Consider the following 17,429-nt stretch of genomic DNA (forward strand, 5'->3'; position numbering starts at 1 on the left):
GATTTATATTCACAAATCTAACTAGCATAAGTTTTAGTTAAATTTTTAAGCCACCTTCATTCTTGTATTTCATTAATAGAGATATGAGCACTCACCTTAAGAGATGGTATATCTCTAAATTATACTGGCAGTTTTACTTTAAGTAAGGGACTAAGTTATTTAATAGTATGTTAAAGCATTTATTTGAAAAGTTACTTCGTTGATTTGGGTACATTGACAGTGGGTGCACTGACAGTAATATTAAAAAACCTTCTCTAGTATTTCAGTAATAAGGATATTATCACCGACCTGTTAGTCGGATAATCATCCCCAGAGGCAGTAGCTTAAGAGATGGGACCACAACTTATGGCAGTGAACTTCCCGACAGGCTTTCCAATGGAAAACTCTCGGAAAACCGAGAGTTCATTCGCTCTCTCTGCGGGTGAATTTCGAAAAACCGAAAGGTGGTCGAAAGCCGAAGACATGGTCACACGAATTGGCATCGTCGTTTGGGCCATTATGGCAGGGGCTTTTCCACCAATGAAGTCGTCCGCCCGTTCAGTCGTGAATCGGGCTTTCAACTGAACGGACGGTCCGCGGCCAGCGAGGGTCGCCACGAAACTATCTGAAGTGCGAGTTGCGAAACCACGCGAGTGTCCACCACGAAATGCTTCTCGGCGCGTTGTCGTTATCCTTGCCGCTGTCATTTGCCGGATTTTGGCAGACCTCGCCAAAGTTGTGAGCGAGTGAAAGTTTTGTGCACTTGTCGTGAGGCGACTTCGGTTTACCATTACTCTTGCATTCGCATTTGCGTGCCTAATTTGAAGTAATTACCAAATTGTTAGTTGTTTTGCAAAAAAAGAGGGGAAATCAACGTGGCTCTAAACTGCTGGTCCCACCTTTTGACGACATGTGCTGTGTTTGCTTGCACTCCGAGAAAATGGTTAAGATATTTTTGGAGCTCTGGGGAATATTATAAAAACAGTTTGTAGTTCACATCTTTTATACTTTTGTATCTTACTTACATTACTTTGAGGCTTTTGCTGGCTAATGTTTCAAATGGTTTAATAATAAGCATAATTTAAATTGTCCAATTGTATTATATAAAATATGAAAATTTTTTAAGTTTTTTTTTATTTTTTCTCAGATATTTGAACATAAAGACACGTTTTTCTGTAGAACTTTAAAAAGTTTCGCTTAGCAAAGCACTTGCGTATTTCTCTTCTGTTTATTTTCTTTCAGTTTACATTGCATCTCTTTACTCTTTGCGGCTTTCATTTTCCAACCGTTGATTAGCAAACTATTTTCTTTCATGACGAAAATACTTTGCACTTGCCACGACAAAGCAATTTAACCATAATTTATGGGTTTTACACTCGAAATAAATTGAATGCAACTGTAATACCCTAATTTGTCAGCAATTGTGCAAAAAACCGCAAAAATCCCGGCACCAAATCCTTTTACTGGAATGCAACAAACTAAATGGCCATAAAAACCGCTTACGAACAGGGTTCAGAGGAGTTGGGAGCCAGGGAACCGGGGGGAATGGGATGTTGGCCAAGTTGAGACACAAACAAAGAGCCGCCATGTAACCAGCAAAATAATTTGTTGCAATAAATATTTGAAAATCCAGTTAAGCGAAACATTTTCGTCACGAAGAGGCCAACTGGCCGCAGAGTCTAAGGACTCTGCAAAAAATGCACTCCGAGCCAGAGGGCAATGGGTATGGTTGGGTACGAGGGCTGTTGTAGAAGTCCTGGTGCCTTGGGCGTTGGGTTGTGGGCTGGGCTGGCCAGCTGAAAGATTCTGGCTAGCTTACAGGTTAGCAAGGATCACCAGGGCTTCCCTCACTTACTAAATATTTCAGATATTCAGATTTAATTATGTATTATTTTTTTAAAACTAATCATTTGTTGTTATAAATTTGTAATTTAAATAAGTCAATGTTTACAAATATTTTCACTTTTAATTATGAAATATTTTCCAAAGTTTTAAAAATGAGATTTATTTATATCTTAATACCTCAGTTTTTTAAAGCATACCTTTAGGGGTTTTTGGAAGGTTTTTCTGATATTATTTTTCAAAACAGTTAAGAGCTCTTTTCCTGGGTATCAAATAGTTTGGTTACAGAAATTTCGATTGCTGTGCAAAATATATTTTTGGGTGGCATTTCCATGCAGTTGCCGCTTATAGCATGCCCCGCATGCCTTTGGCGATGTTGCTGCTGTTGCACGCCGTGTTGCACTTTGATGGTGGTGCTGTGCCGCGGGGTCTGTCGGCTTTTGTGTCTCTATACCGGACGCTTTAATATTAAAAGCGTTTAAAATTTTCGAACGTTTCGACGCCATTGTTCCGTGCTCTGGTTGACAACCCAAACCGAAAGTGCAAAAAAATGGGAAAAATCCCCCGGCCTGCGATATCCGCAATCCCTTTGTCAGGGGAGGGGCGGATAAAAGGGGGCGAGTGTTGCACCGCTGTGGGGCAGCAACACTAACAAGCTTTGTTATGTCGCCATCGCCGTCGCAGTTGCTTTCGAGTTTGAGTTTGCGTTTGAGTTTGCTCAACGTTTTGCCAACTGTGCGAGAAAGTCGCCCGCAGCGTCGGAACCGGAAACGGAAATGTTGCCATTGCCATTTTGCTGGCATAGCCATTGCATTTTCGGTACGTTCCGCTCGCAGTTGGTGCTTGTGTTGTGACGGCGATATTGTTTCTGTTTTTGTTCTCGTCAGTGCTCTTCGATAATACTCCTTTCTGGCTTTCCGCCTCCGAACTGTTGCCAGGCACTACTGTCCTGTCCGCTTTTCCATCAACTTTCACCGGATTCCACGGGGCCAGGGTGGCGGGGAGGTGGGCTCACAAAAGTTTCTGACAGGTGGTTTGTGTGTTACGTGTCTGCTGTTTACTTTGTGTAATCATTTCATTTGTCAGACTTGATATGCCAGCGCGCAGCGCGTTGACAGCTTGACGTTGCAAATTGAGATTTTGACGAAAAGAATTTTCACGCTGCTGCAGGAAAGCATTGTGATTGGATCTACCAAGCCGGTTGAAAAACTAGTCGATAGTTGCTTTTTAAAAATTTTTATTTCAATTTTTTTACTCAAGTTTGGCTTGCATACTGAATTCACACATTTTCATATGAATATTATTTTAAATAAATAAAAAAAAATATTTCATAGTTTGCATATTTCATTACACAATGCATTACACTTGTGATTTCTATTTCCATCATCTTAAGTTCCGTTTACAAACTTGCCGTTCTGATTGTTAGTTGCACAATCAAAAAGTTAAGGACCAAAGTTAAATTAATGGTGAGGTAAAATGGAATTTCCGACGACAAATCAAATTACTGTCTGCGTGCTGTTTGAAGACATTTAATCCGGCTGAGCCGGAGTCTAAAACGCTTCAAATTAACGCACAGAGAATTAACTTTGAAGGGGGTCCGGGGGAATGGGGCACAAAATTCAAGGTAAAACAAACAAGGGTCGGCGCAAAGTCAGAAGTCAAAAGGTTGGGGCCAAACTATGTACGAAAAACGCGTGTAAACAGCAGCAGCAGGAGCAGCAACAACTTTTCGCCACGCATCCGGTCCGGATTTTGACTTGGGGCTGATTCCCCTCATAAAGTTCCGGCAAGCTGGCTCGTCGTCACTACGCTGACGCTCCATTTCAATCGCTGCTGTGTTGATTGCAGCCCAGAGGTGGCTCTTGTTGTTGGTGTTGATTACACGACGTTTAAGTGATTAAAGGTGAAAACGTTTGTTGGCCAGCGAACACACCCTCGACCCCACTAATCCTCTAACATTTTGGCAACCTGACGCTGTTGTGCTGAACATCATCCACACCATACCATTACCCGTTGCAGAAGGAAAGTAAGCTAAAGGATTGCCACCAGCCATGGTTAGGCCACACCGCCGCCGCTTCCGCCCACGGTCGGAGGTCAATGTCCGGCAGTTGGCCATCGCGATAATAGCCACTGCCGCGGTCACCATGCTGATGACAGCCGCGCCCACCCTCGCCGAAATCCCCACAAAAGGTAAGTGCTTTGATAATTTAATGAGCCCCTCTTAATGGGCTTCTTAGTTCGATTGATTGACTGACTGATAGATTGACGGGGGCTGTCGGGAAATGGTGTCAGCAGAGTAACCGACTTTTGCCAATCATAAGCACATAGTTCAAAAGCTGTTTTAATTGGCCAGTATTTTATTCGTCATTTAGAAGGATTCAGTGTGAACTAATTGAAATAAAAAGGTTGTTCAAAGGAGCCCTCTTGCAGTTCCTTTGGAGTTGATGAACATCAAAGAGGAACTACTCTTAAAACAGCTGACTGAACAATTATTAATAGAACTTATAAAAGGTTAGGAAATTAGGCAATGGTTCGTTAAAAAAAATTTTTTAAATAATTTCTTGACTTAGAACCCCAGTTATATATTATTATATTTTTTAAATAACTGGTTGAACTAATAATAGTAGAATTTAAGAAAGGCCAAATAAATTAGCAATTAAAATGGATTTAAATAATGTTACTGCCTGGTTTCGATTTTCTACATATGTCCAGTTTTTTAACAGAAATATGTATTCTCTTTGCCAGAAAATAGTTAGTGTGACTTATTGATATCGATTAAATTTTAAAACTTTAAAAGCCTGTTATCATTTCTTTCCTCTGCTAACTATCTGCCACAGTTACAACCCACACGTGTTCATGTATTTCACTTTTCTTTTATTCGAACTTAATGGACCTTGATATTTTGATGTGTCCAGAAAAGTGTTTGTTTACCTTTTCCATTAAAAGCATTTCAGAGGAGGAAAATAATTTCAATATTTGTTTGCTGCCGCTGCTGTGGTCTCTGAGCCTATCTAAAAGGCTATTCACATCCAAAATGGCCAAAGACAAAATTGTGCATATTTGAAAAATTTATGAAAACAATTTTCCATTTTCCTCCGGCCACTCGGAAGGGGCGTGTTTTATTTGCATATTTGTTAAATTTATCTTTGGCTAAGCAAACGAAGGGGCAGGCGCTCGAGGATATTTTGTGACATAATCAAATATGCTTTAAGCCAAAGCCAAGAACTCAACCCTTCTGAAGTCGCTGCCAACAAAATGAATGAACTGCAGATAAAAGATGTTGGCCCCTGCCATGTCATGCTTGTTCAGTTATTTCCACCCAAAAGTATATGTGCATATACTCGTAGATATTTTACAGCACAAGAGAATTTTCTTATTTCCATCTTATTCCTTCTATTTTATGAGCAGGGAAATGCAAATGCTTACAAGACGTTTAACATGTCACCTGCGGGCAGAAAGACGCTCCGCAAAATGGTAAATGCTCTCCACACTTATCAGACAGTTGTGCATCTCTGGCCTTCGCCTTTTCCCGCTTTCCCGCTTTCCCGCTTTTCCCCGGCCATCCATTCGGCATATGTATAAAGCACACATTTGTTTGCCTTACCATGTTTGTCACTTATCGTTTGGTCCAATGTTTTGCAGCTGAGTGCCACTTCCCCGGCCGGCATCCCACCGATTTCCACTTCAACTCGGCCCGAGATAACTGAGTTTGGGTGTACTTCGCATTCGGAGATATATTATGATTTTATGCATGGCTTGGCCAAGAAATACTATTTTCCCAATGCTGGAAATATGAAAAAGTGCCTTGGCTGGCTGGCATTTTATTTGCAAGGAAGATGCCATAAAAATTAATTGAAAATAGTTTCAGAGCTTTCTTAAAAATAACGAATAATGTCGATTTATGTAGTTTCCCAAAAGTATAAACTAGATGTGTTAAGAAGCTTATCTAAGATACCCAAAATCCTTCTAAGATACGTTTTAAAATAATCCTATTTGAATGCCGTTTTTGTTTTAATATCTGTAAGACACAACTTCTGCATTTTCCACGGCTCTTTCGCAGACATTAAATCTTTCTCGCCAGATCTCTTTTCCCAGTTTTCTCACTGCTCCCCGGTGATTTTCACTCCCGAAGTACTAAAGCATATTTTATGACACACTATTTTCTTGTTATTTCCGTTTGTCGCCTCGCATTATTTTCAGCATTTTATGGCAATGCTTCCGTCATACGTTTTTTATACTCCCTATTTTCGGCTATTTCAACGCCATTTAAGGCGTTATTTCTTATTTAATTTTTTCTTTTTCAACAGCATGCCAAATGTCCTTGACTGGCTTGTTCGGCAGCACGAGGAGTTCCTTCTGCGGGCCGTTGGCAGGAATTCTTATTATTATGAGCTCGCGTGTGCATCGCCTGCATTTTTCCCTATTACTTACTTCCTTGGACTGCTGGCCCGAACTTATTAAAATTGTTCGACGCCGCAGTGGCTCTTGGCTGGGAGGGAAAATGCAGTGGAACACCCTGGCGAACCGACCCTTGGCCAGGCCAATGCAATTTATGTTTCAAGTTTGAAATTCCCGAAATAGTTTCGCGTGCTGGAAATAGTTAACTCAACTAATCAGCATAAAAACGTGGGCCAAAAGACCGCAGAATGGTTTTTGCCGGAGAGCGTGGCGAAAAGTGAAAGTGTTTTGAGTTGGACCAGTTTAATGGTTTTTTTTAAAGAACTGGAAAATTTCGCGCGTGACTTCACGGAAGCCGTTTCCAACGGGCGTTCAAATGAAGTGCAAAAACGATGTGTAAGCCATAAGCCTACAAAAAAGTCATACATTTGGTTTTTAGTCATTGGAATACCTGGGAAACGAAATGATCCTGTCCATAAAAAATTAAACCATATATTACACTTCAAAGGTATATATACGCCTTTAATTCCAATTTAATATCCACGCACTTTAAAAATGTGGCCATAAAAAGCTCATTTACGTGGCTAACGAGCAGGGGCGGAAAAAATGTGGTGCCTATATAAATACCACCCACATTCAGACTGAGTTTTGGCCCCCAATCAGCCAATAAATAAAGCAATATATAAACGATAAGCATATTCAAACAACGAGAAATGGTTTTCAGCGCCCATAACAATAATTCAAAATCACCCCGCCTCCAAAGTTTTCTCCCGCCTGCAAATAAAGCTAATTTATAAAAGCAAACGACAGCAACAGCAGTGTCGAATTTCCAAAGTAACGTATGGGCAGAAATCGAAAAACAAAAAAATCTATAACGATTGCCTAATGTTGCCAAAGAAATATTGGATGGGAATTGTTTTATTTTTCTAAAGAAGTCCGGGAACCTGATATGAGTGGGGTACTTTAGTACACTTTTAAAATTTGTTTGGGTAACTTAAATAGATTTTTAAGAGCAATAACAAATCTTAAGCAATATTTGTAGTTTTATTATATTTTTAGGGCTTTCCTTCTGTGTATCAACCATTGTACAAACCAACTATTAAAAAAAGGGCAATCTAGCAGTCCATGACTTTTAAAATTTTTTTGAATATAGCTTAGGGTAGCTATACTTTCAGTTCATTATGTGATTTCTCATAGTCACAAGCCATAAGAGCAAACAAAATATTAAAGTACCAGTTACCAAGAGTTCTTATAAATTTTCACGAGAAAAGGGATTCACTTTCAAAAGCAGGTATCGTATTATTTTGCTATAAAAAACACAGAAATTTAGAAATAAGTTTTCTTCTAAATTTTTGAAACAAATTGTGTGGAAAAAATATCTTAATTTATAAAATATAAACACCTAACAAATTTCGATAGAGCGAAGGCGCAGCCACACTTAGAAATGGAAGAAGGCAACAGGAAAGTCAATTCTCAGTAATAAGCCAAGACGTACAATTCTGCCAGGGTCAGGACAATTTTCTTAACAGACTACGTGTTGATGTAGAGGCTGTCAACCTTTTTTTCGATTTCTGAAGACCTTATATATTGTGAATACTATCTGAGCTTAGTCATCGTCCACCGGGGAAGATAGGATTTCCTGCCTGATGCATGACAATCACGAGCTGCTTCTCTAGCCCCAAGCAAGAGATCCTTTCTTCTCTGGTGGGTACTGACCTGGCTAAGTCGAAATTAGGCCTGGAGAATCTGAAATCAGAACAGAAAGTACCTCCGGTTTCATAATTCGGTAACAGTTCAAGATGTAAAATTCTGCCGAGGATAAGGAGAGTTCCTTAAGCAAACAAAAGACGCTTTCCATTTCTGGAGTTTTAAAACTTTTGCCAAGATGGAACATTCAGAGCTGAGAAGATTAATTTTCTACCAGGAATAAGCAAGAATTGCTTGTATCTTCTCTAGCTTACAACTCGTGCAGCTGCATCTTTCACAGCTTATTTCGTCGAAATGCAAGATCTCTCCCATACATAATCTGTGGAATCCATCGTCTTAAAATAAATAAATAAATATAAAAATACGTAAATGTTACTCATTTAAATCTTGTGAATACTCGTGTTAGATGTGAGGTTCTTAAACAGTTCTAGATGAAACGCCTTTGTAAATAATAACTAGTACCAAAACAGGTGGATTTTATTTTTGGCTTAGAAAGACCCGCACGGAACGAATTGTGATACCTACAATTTTGAAATATCCGAGTCTAAAGTCAAACTTTTACAATGTCTAAAAATATGTTAGCACATGAACTTGTTGCGCCAAGCGTTGATGATGAGTTCTCTCTTGCCAACCGACCAGCCGCCAGAGGCAATGGATTTAGATCGATCATTGTCCACCACCGCTTGGTGGGTAATGCCCGAGGTGAAGGGCAAGAAATCTGTGGCTTTACGGACATTTTTGTTGGATTTTTGGGTGGCCAGGGGCTGGAAGCTGTCCTTGCTGTACCTGTGAATGGGCACAGGCTTAAGGTCATCATCCTTGCTGGCAACTACCATCCGAGGGTGACCCCTGGAGTAGCTCCTGGCCTCCTTGCGAGCAGCTGCCCGGCAACAACATCCCTCCGAGGAGGCCTTCTTCTTCGGCTGGCTCTTGCTCGTGCCCCTGGGCCGGACTATCGTACCGAGTCCCATCTGGCGCACCAGGAACTCCTGGGCCGCCAGCATCTGCTTCTGCTGCTGCTCCTCCTCCCAACCCTTCTCCTCGGCCATGATCTTGAGGATCTTCGGGAGCATGTGCAGCGAGGCGGCTGCGTCCACGAAGGCGATGCGTAGGCGCCTTGCGATGATATCCACCAGTGTACAGGCGTACTCGTTCCGGACCGCATACTGGACCTCTGCCTCGATGTACGGGAAGTTGGGATGCAGACGTTTCCTCAGATCGGGAGCATCCGAGAATAGGGCATGCCCATTCCAGCCATATGAATCGGATATGTGCTGCGCCACATCCATGGGCACATCGTAGTCCTGGACAAACTCCAGCGGCAGCATGCAGCACCAGGACTCGGCGCCGTCCAGCTTAAGGTCTTGCGTCCAACTCGAGGTCACATGGTCGTCACACAATCCACAAGACTTGATAGCCATGTCGACGGCATCGGCGGCCATTACACGATAGCTACTGAAACGGCCACCGGCCAGCGTGATGAGTCCCTCCTCGCTGACCTCAATCACATAGCTGCTGATCGGGGATCCCCGCTTTTCCTCTTCCTCCTCCGACTTGCCGGTCGGGCAGCTCACGTTGGGCTTTACTCCCGTCCAGGCGCTCAGGACGTGGCAGCGTCCCAGCTCTACGCAGGGCTCCATCCTGGTTTTGGCCGCCTCCAGCAGACAGTCCACGTCATCCGGATCGGGAGTGGGACTCCCACGGCCGGGCACTTCATCCATTTCCGTCTCGCGAATGCCCAGAACCGTGTGGTTTTCGAATGGCACCATGAAAATGGTGAGGTCCTCTTTTCTGTGCGCCGGACTCAGCAGGCCGTAGTGCCCGGAGCCGAAGTAGCGGGGCAGTGAGACATGGGTTCCTACAGTGGGCGCCAGAATAGGAGCCGTGCCTTCCTTGTCCATCTGCCGGATGGCATCCGTGTTGGTGCCCGTGGCATTGATTATCGACTTGGCCTGTATGTAGAACTGCTCGCCGCAGATCTTGTCCCTGACCCCGACCACCCGACAGCAGCCCTCCATGGGCATGAGCTCCACGACCTCCATGTGATTGCCCACATTGGCGCCCAGGGCGACGGCGGTCATCACCAAGGCGATGCACATCCGGGCGTCGTCCACCTGGCCATCGTAGTAGACGACTCCTCCGCGCAGACCTTTAGTCTTCAGGAGCGGAAACTCGTAGAGGGTGGCCTCCCTTGAGAGCAAGTGCGACCCACGCACATTCGATGCGGCAGATATAAAGTCGTAGACCTTAGGAGAAGCAAAAGGAGTTTAGGACCCATTAGCACCTTCGACATCACCTACCTTCAATCCCAGCCAGGTGCAGGGCATCTGCAGCACGCTGTATATGGGTATGATCATCGGCTGGATGCGGTTCAGGTGCGGGGCGTTCTTCAGCATGGTCACCCGCTCGCTCATCATCTGCAGCATGATGTACAGCTGCTCGATGTCCTTTTCCCGGAGAGCGGTGCCCAGGTAGGATCCACTGCCATCGATCAGTTTACTGGAACGCGAACTCGATCCGCTGGCAAAGTCATCCGCCTCGATGAGGGCGGTCTTGAGACCTCGACAGGCCGCGTCCACTGCGCAACCGCAGCCCACCGCTCCTCCGCCGATGACCAGCACATCGAACTCCTCACCCTTGAGGGCGTTCAGGTGCTCCTCGCGCGAGGGCACCACCTTCATGCCGCCGCAGCAGTGACCTCCGCGAACTCTGACCCTGCTGAGCTGCTGGGCAAACCATAGTCCGTGGCCAAGTATACGGCGTTTATCGCTGGAACAAGCTGTCCTTCGGGCCAGGATGGCTCCCAGCTTGGACATCATCTTTGCGGATTTTCCAATCGGCAGGCAACACTAAGAAATTTAGAATTTTGACGGGTCGCGCCTTATTTCAAACGCTACCCAATTTATCGAAAGATTTTCCAGAAGGTTTAAAAAGGAAACTGCTCTTAAATGATACGTGGCATTCTCCAATGACATAACAAGAAGGCCTACCTTGTTTTACAATTTTGCTGTAACTTACAACACTTCTTTAAACGTTTTTACTTCTTTTTATTATAATTTTTAGAGCACTTTTATTTTATAAATAGGACGAGTTATTAGAAAGCGTATTTAAATCTTATAAACAATATTTATTATACTTTTAAAATTATTTAATAAATGTTCGCTAGCTTTTAAGTAGTTGACTAAACTTTAATTATTATATTTTACTATATATACAAGATTATTTGTCAAAAATTCACTAAATTTAAAGACAAAAATTATAAGATTTTCTTTTTTATAATAATTGTTTACATATAATTATACTTATTTTTGTCGATTTCCATTTAAGATTAACGCCGTTCTACCCTTTGGCAATCAGGAAAGTCCAACTCAAGTTCAAAATTCAATAAAGAGTTGAATACGTTGTAATTGAGCGACAGCCACCCACACCCACACCCTCGCCCAGGGCCAATTAAAATTAATGAAAATTATAGATATGCGGCTTGTCGCCTCGCCGGTCTCCTCCGCACCTGGGCAAAAGGTGTCGGCCTGTCACAGTTTCTGACAATTTAAACTCTTGACTGGCAGGCGAAGGGCGGCGGGCGCAAATTACTATGCTTAGCACATTAAGGCTGGGAAATTTAATTACATGCAATGGCGACGGCGAAGTGGGGGAAAACGGGTAAAAACTCACGGCTATTCGATGGCCAATGCTCACCCGGGGCCGGGGACCAGGGCGCCGCCCTCAAAACGACATTTGTGCCAGAATATTAATGCCCGTCCGAGGATGAGGATCCCAGGGGAAGGGCGCTCCACTGGTGTCAACGCAGGCTCAGGACTCTGGCACACCGGCGCCTAATGAGTTTGTTTAAGTAATTTCAATTCATTTGTTAATTTTCAACTATTGTCTCTCTATTGACTTTATTAATGTGCCCGGGGCCCGTCCATCAGTCTGTCACTCCGTCACTCGGGGCCGAAGTGTTTTGGCCATCGTGTTCTGTGTGTTGACCCAACTGCCTGGCCGAGTGTCCTGTGGGAGTGCGGTGCTTTTGACTTTTGCGTGCCGAGCACTGGCATTGTCCTTTTGTCATTGGCCTGGTCATTAAAACGGTGTTTGGTGCTCGCAGATAAATATTCAATTGCTGACTGCCCAAATTATTGATATGGCAACAATCAACTGGCAAAAGTCATCGATTAAAAACATATGAGGAAGTATTACCATTAGGCTAAATGCAGAGTCGCTAAATTTACCAAAGGTAAAAATACTTTTTATATCTTATGGATAAAACGAAGAACACACTTTAAAAATATAGAAATTTCAAAATTAGTATTCTAAGCTAAACCATTTAACGAAAATTTTCAAAGTTTGAATTTAACTTAATGGTTACAAAATTAATTCTCTTTTTACTATGAAATTTGTATCTTGTTTTGCAAGAGTTTCCTGAACAAAAACCGTTTAGTTTGAAACATTTCTCTTGTTCACCTACGCCTTTGGATAATCTCCAGCTGTCAATCAGGAACTTGTCTAAAATCTTCCGTATCTTGTTAAAAAGTTGAATTCAGTTGACCATATTAGAGTCTTATCCTTCCCCTTGCCAGAGCTGCAAAAAAGGGCAACAAGAATAACGCCGGCGGCCTTCTAAACACAAATTTCCGGTGTAAGCCACATAACAAACCTGACCTAAAACCCCCTCCCGGAGGACCCGCCAAGCGGCCCCCCTTTCGCCAGGCAACCGCCACGCCCCGGCACTTTGTTACATTTCGTTACCTCGCCAAAGTGCCTCAACACATTCGGCGGGATACGGCGTGGCCTTGTTGCTTTCTGGCTCCCTTCTACCACCTGAACCACCTGACCCACCCGCTCCGCCCACCTCGCACCACCCCCTGCTGGCTGCAACTGGCTTTGTTTTCCAGCTCGTTGTTGCTGGCATGTGGCTCACCTTTTCGGGCCCTGGTCCCCCATCCAGCAGTTGGTCTATGGGCATTATTGCAGCTATAAAGTCAGTGCCTTGAACTTTTCCTCTGGCTGTTTTTGTTTTGGCCGTTGTTCTTTTGGTCCGGCTGCCTTTTTCATGATTTTTTTGTTGTGTCCTAGAGCTCTCTTTTTGTCGCCTTATTGCCATTGAAGTTTGTTTTTTATGGCCTGGCCGAGCTTGACAATAAGCACGGCGGCGGCAAAACTTTTCCACTTCTCATTTATTATTACGCTCGCCGGTTGTTGCTGTTGTTGTCCTGACAACCGAGCGACACAAATTGTCGTTTGTCCATGTTGCCTTCCTTCGGCAGGCACATAAACCCAGAAAAAACATAGGAAAAACAGTGAGAAACAGCAAAAAATTAAGAAAAAATTTAAAAGGCAGCTGGCGAAATGCTAAAATTAAAATAATTCAAAATAAACGATTTGTTTCGCTTCGGCTGGCAATCAGCGAGGTGTTAAGTGGCCCAAATAGTCTGGCAACGAGGAGCTCTCATCTTGCACGCCAGACATTTACAGATTCTGGTTTCGGGGACTTTATTGCCAAAAGCTTTGATTTATTTGGCCTAAACAAAAGAACTTAGCTTTTTAGGTCAATGTGAACTGCAATCCTACTGTCTCAGGTGCGCTGAACAGATGGGAAATTTAATTTGTTTAAATATAAAGTTTTCATTTAGCCACCTGATTTCGTTCAGAGATTGCAGTCCAATAAAACAACTTTTTTTAACAACAAACTAATTTTTATGAATTTATTATTATTATCTCACATCATATTACCTCACATTATAGACAGTTTTGTAATCACTAGATTAATAACATTTATGAATTCAAATAACTTAGTTACTTTATTTGTTTTTTTTTTACGATTTCTCCTAAATGTTACTAGGAATAAGTTGTCTTTTAAAGGCACTAATTCAGAATTATTAAGAGATACTTTTTTTCTTTATAAAAAAAAACGCTTTAATGTTATTTTTTACTTTCTGTAGTATTTAAAGTTATTGCCAACCAATTAAGCTGTTACCCTGTACAAAGTTAACTTTCAACTCTCGCGGCTTGCTACTTTTGATGACCAAGTGCCAGTTTTATCGACTTCGAAATGCGCCACCAGTAGGCATTCTCAATTGTCAACAATTGAGCCAAATTTAGCCGTCGTATTAATGCGTATTGTGGCATAATTGAGTTGCACACGCACACTTGGGGCGGGGGGAGGAAGGCGGAAGTGGGGCAAGGAGCTCCCAAGTCAGGACAAAGGGCCGGGAAATGCTCAGCCAGTCCAGCAGTCGTGGTCTTTGGCGTATCCCCGAGTTGGGCCGCGCATAAAGGCGCTAATTTGTAGCAATTAGTTTGGCACTCGGCCATGGCAACAGCGGAGGGAAATGGAGAATGGATGGAATGGCCAGTGGTAAATGGCGACTGGGCTCGGCCCGAGGATATACGGCAAACAAGGACACATCGGTGGACATGGGACAGAGCTCGGCATGCGGCACGGTCGGAGGACTTTCCAAAGGACAATTGATAACAATTGAACAAACGTCACGCGGCCAGCCACGCGTTTAAAGCGAATAAAAATGACACATTTTTAACGGCCTGACATCAATTAACTTTATTCCTTTTCTGCCACCCAGCCAAACACGCAGTGTCTGCCACATGAAAATTGTAAATTTTTATACACAGCTGCATCGCTATTTCCCTGTAAGCAAAAGACAGCACTTACAATCGCATATAAAATGTACATTGTACATATATAATTTATTTAATCGGTCGTTCTTAATTGCAAGAAATCATCCCTTTGTTTAAAATGTAAGTTTTCTTGTTTTAAGTTAAAGCCTGACATCGATGCCCATTTGTTGGGTAGACGAAGAGGATTGAATACTTTCACACTTTAACCAATTGATATTGACAAAATGATTTTAAAATGTATTTTTTATCGGATTATCCTGCAAATCTGATATTCATTTTTTTTTCTTAATCGGATTTATAGTAACACCTTACATCACATCAATATAAATATAAATGACAAGCAATATAGCTAATATATATCAATATATATTAACTCTTATTTGATAATTTTTAGAATTAATTACCAATTCACTTACCAAATACCCTGTATTAGTCATCGTGGGATAGGGTATTTCTGAGTCGTTACCATCCACATTTCCCTGCCCTCGGCTATCCTTTGGCTTGCCCCATATCTTAACAATCGTTGTTCTCCTTGTTGTAGGCAACACTATTTGTGTCATGCAACAATGTAATTGCCACTGTCGTTGTCATTTCCGCTGGACACACGTTCCGACGACATAAAAAAGGGACAGGCTAGGAAAAGGGGCAAAAAACATTAAAGAAATTGCGAGAAAGGGGCCAACGGGGCACCGCCCTTGACGGGGGGCGAGAAAGTTGGGCGTGGTCGGAAGGAAGTGAGTTGTAGGTCGGCCATTGTGCAGTTTTGCGGTGAGCAAGTCGCATGTGGCGCCCCTCGGAGGGTCAGGAGGGAGGCTATGGGGAAGGGCAAATGTCCTGGCCAATTGTCAGAGGCGCGGGCCATGTTAAGTTGAAAATAATAGACGTAGACATGGCTGTCACTCTGTCAGTCGGAGACGATGTGCGCCGGACACTAATCGATGTGGACAAATTGCAAAGGTTACAGGCCCACCCACCGACCCCCTAATCGAGCGTACATCTTACCTTTACCTTTGGCCCGCCTGGAAATTAATGGCTCAATGAGGCAGGACATTAGCTGCTGGCTTGTTTGCCCCAGGAGGGATTTTTAATTGCCGCCCGGATGGCCATTCTGTGGTCGCTCCATTTATTTGTGCCCTCCGCAAGCAGCAGGTCCAACTCCTGCGGTTGACCTTCCGCACTCCCCGCGTCCCACTGCCCTTTTCCTCCGATTAACCACTTTGATTCCACTCCCCGTGTGATTCCCCGCTCGCTTTTTAGTCATGCTACAGAAAACTTGCGGTTGCCCAGAGCATCGCACTCGGTCACCGCATCTCCTGCCCCTCGAAATGGCATCCGCATCCCATGCATGCTAAATAGCCCCGGGTGCGGTTTATTTAAATACGTCGCCACTGAATGAAATCAAGTGACGGTTAGTGGATGGGGTGATAGTTTAGTCGCAGTTAGTTATTATCTCGGTTAATGGGATACACAAAGGAGCGTTCACAAAAACAAAATCACTTAAGATAAAAGCAATAAGCTTATGAAACTTGAAGTGGTTGGGTTGATCAAATCCTAGTAATCTCTTAATTATTATTAATTATATAAGAAAGAAAAAGCTTAATTTTATAATAGGTATTTTTTAAGGAATAAACATTTTGGATTGATAAATCTGTAATTAAATGAAAGAGCTAATACCATTATTTGTAAAATAATGTAGCTTAGCTATTTATGGATCTAAGATTCAGGTTTTACAGATTCATTCTATGCAGTAACATACCCTAATAATATATATAATTTAAATTACTAAAATAAAAGCATTCTTATTTAAGAACTTTTTATCCTTCTTTTCAGGTAAGTACATGTACCCATCAGACTTTGATTTTGGCTGCCCCTCAGTAAGTCCCCACACCGATCGGTAAAACAAAAGTTCCATATGACTGCCATTAAACTATAGCAAGCCCAACTTTATTCAATGGCCCAAAGTTTTCTATTTCAATTTGTGTTTTCAGCTTGAAGCAGGGAAATGCACTGGCCATCGACGGCTGGCCAACACCTCCACCGCTCGACTCCCGGCTCATCCCGACTGCAAGCCGCACTCGACACTTTATCACCTGGTTGGACACCGGCATTCAATGGCTCGTGTGTTTCTACACGGCCATAACATTTAATGGGGCTCCGCTTAACGCTTGTAAACACGTCGGGGCAATCAGAGCCGGGACCACGCCCCCGCCTGGTCTATATGTAGGAGCAGGATTACTTGGGGAGGTGGAACTTTGGCTTTCTTTTCACAAATTATGCCCACTGGGCATGCTAATTTCACTTTGGCTTTTGGCCACCTTCCCGAAAGTCTACAATTACCGCTAATAGCTGGCTGCTTAAATCAAATGCAGCAGCCCATTCATTATCGTTAATTGCGGTAACCAGTTGGCGCCCGTAGTATTGCAAATTAACAAATCACTTAGTCGCTGTGGGCAAACACAAGTTGCCGGCGCAGCTCGAGTTTCTAAAAAACAGCGAAATTAATTAACCAACTTACTGAACTTTAACAATTTTGGGAAAAGAATCTGGAGCGCACTTAATTTGAATTTGGGCCAAAAATTATAAAGGCGAGAGAAGTAATGGGACTATAGCAGGTCGACTAAGGGTCTACCCAGTATGCCTAAAATTAAAAAAAATTAAATTTTAATTTTTGAATAAATAAGGGGTAATCAAATTCGTGAGTTTAAAACTAAAATGACCATAGGGTCTTAAAATAAATTTTATATCATTTTCCCATTCATAAATACTCATAATCGCCAGCCGTTCCAGAATCCCCTCATTGCCGTTTATGGCCGAAAGGATAAGGGGCCGCAGCAATCGGCCAAGTTGCCATTAGGCCTTAACGCTTCGCT

At 42.8% G+C, this 17,429-nt stretch overlaps 2 protein-coding genes and 1 long non-coding RNA gene across 5 annotated transcripts in view; 2 read left to right on the forward strand and 1 right to left on the reverse strand.

Annotated features, from left to right (window-relative positions):
• The first annotated feature begins 555 nt into the window (after window positions 1–555).
• The window catches only part of LOC108032598 (cell adhesion molecule DSCAML1), a 44,751-nt gene continuing 27,877 nt past the window's right edge, over window positions 556–17,429 (forward strand). For 2 of the 3 annotated variants that reach the window (XM_017106513.3, XM_017106520.3), the window contains exons 1-2: window positions 556–805; window positions 3,841–4,011. In XM_017106513.3, the coding sequence (XP_016962002.1) occupies window positions 3,873–4,011 (139 nt within the window). In that variant the 5' untranslated portion in view covers window positions 556–805; window positions 3,841–3,872. Of the gene's footprint in view, window positions 820–3,840; window positions 4,012–17,429 lie in introns of all 3 variants that reach the window. The other variant, XM_017106517.3, reaches the window with a different exon arrangement.
• Window positions 7,378–7,839, forward strand: LOC108032600 (uncharacterized). Its single transcript, XR_001768628.2, has 2 exons — window positions 7,378–7,510; window positions 7,639–7,839. It is a non-coding gene; the product is annotated as an uncharacterized LOC108032600 (long non-coding RNA).
• Window positions 8,368–10,906, reverse strand: LOC108032597 (glycerol-3-phosphate dehydrogenase, mitochondrial). Its single transcript, XM_017106512.3, has 2 exons — window positions 10,227–10,906; window positions 8,368–10,172 (listed from the first exon to the last, which is right to left on the reverse strand). Exons 1-2 carry the CDS (start codon window positions 10,743–10,745, stop codon window positions 8,505–8,507), a joined length of 2,187 nt encoding a protein of 728 aa, XP_016962001.1. The 5' UTR covers window positions 10,746–10,906; the 3' UTR covers window positions 8,368–8,504.

Source organism: Drosophila biarmipes, chromosome 2L, assembly GCF_025231255.1.
Source record: "Drosophila biarmipes strain raj3 chromosome 2L, RU_DBia_V1.1, whole genome shotgun sequence".
Lineage (NCBI taxonomy): Eukaryota > Metazoa > Arthropoda > Insecta > Diptera > Drosophilidae > Drosophila > Drosophila biarmipes.

Bases quoted from the DNA above. Each gene is read 5' to 3' on its own strand.
- LOC108032597 (XM_017106512.3), bottom strand. From the start codon at position 10,745: ATGATGTCCAAGCTGGGAGCCATCCTGGCCCGAAGGACAGCTTGTTCC. The intron at 10,173-10,226 runs GTAGGTGATGTC...GCTTCTCCTAAG, and splicing joins GCACCTGGCTGGGATTGAAG to GTCTACGACTTTATATCTGC.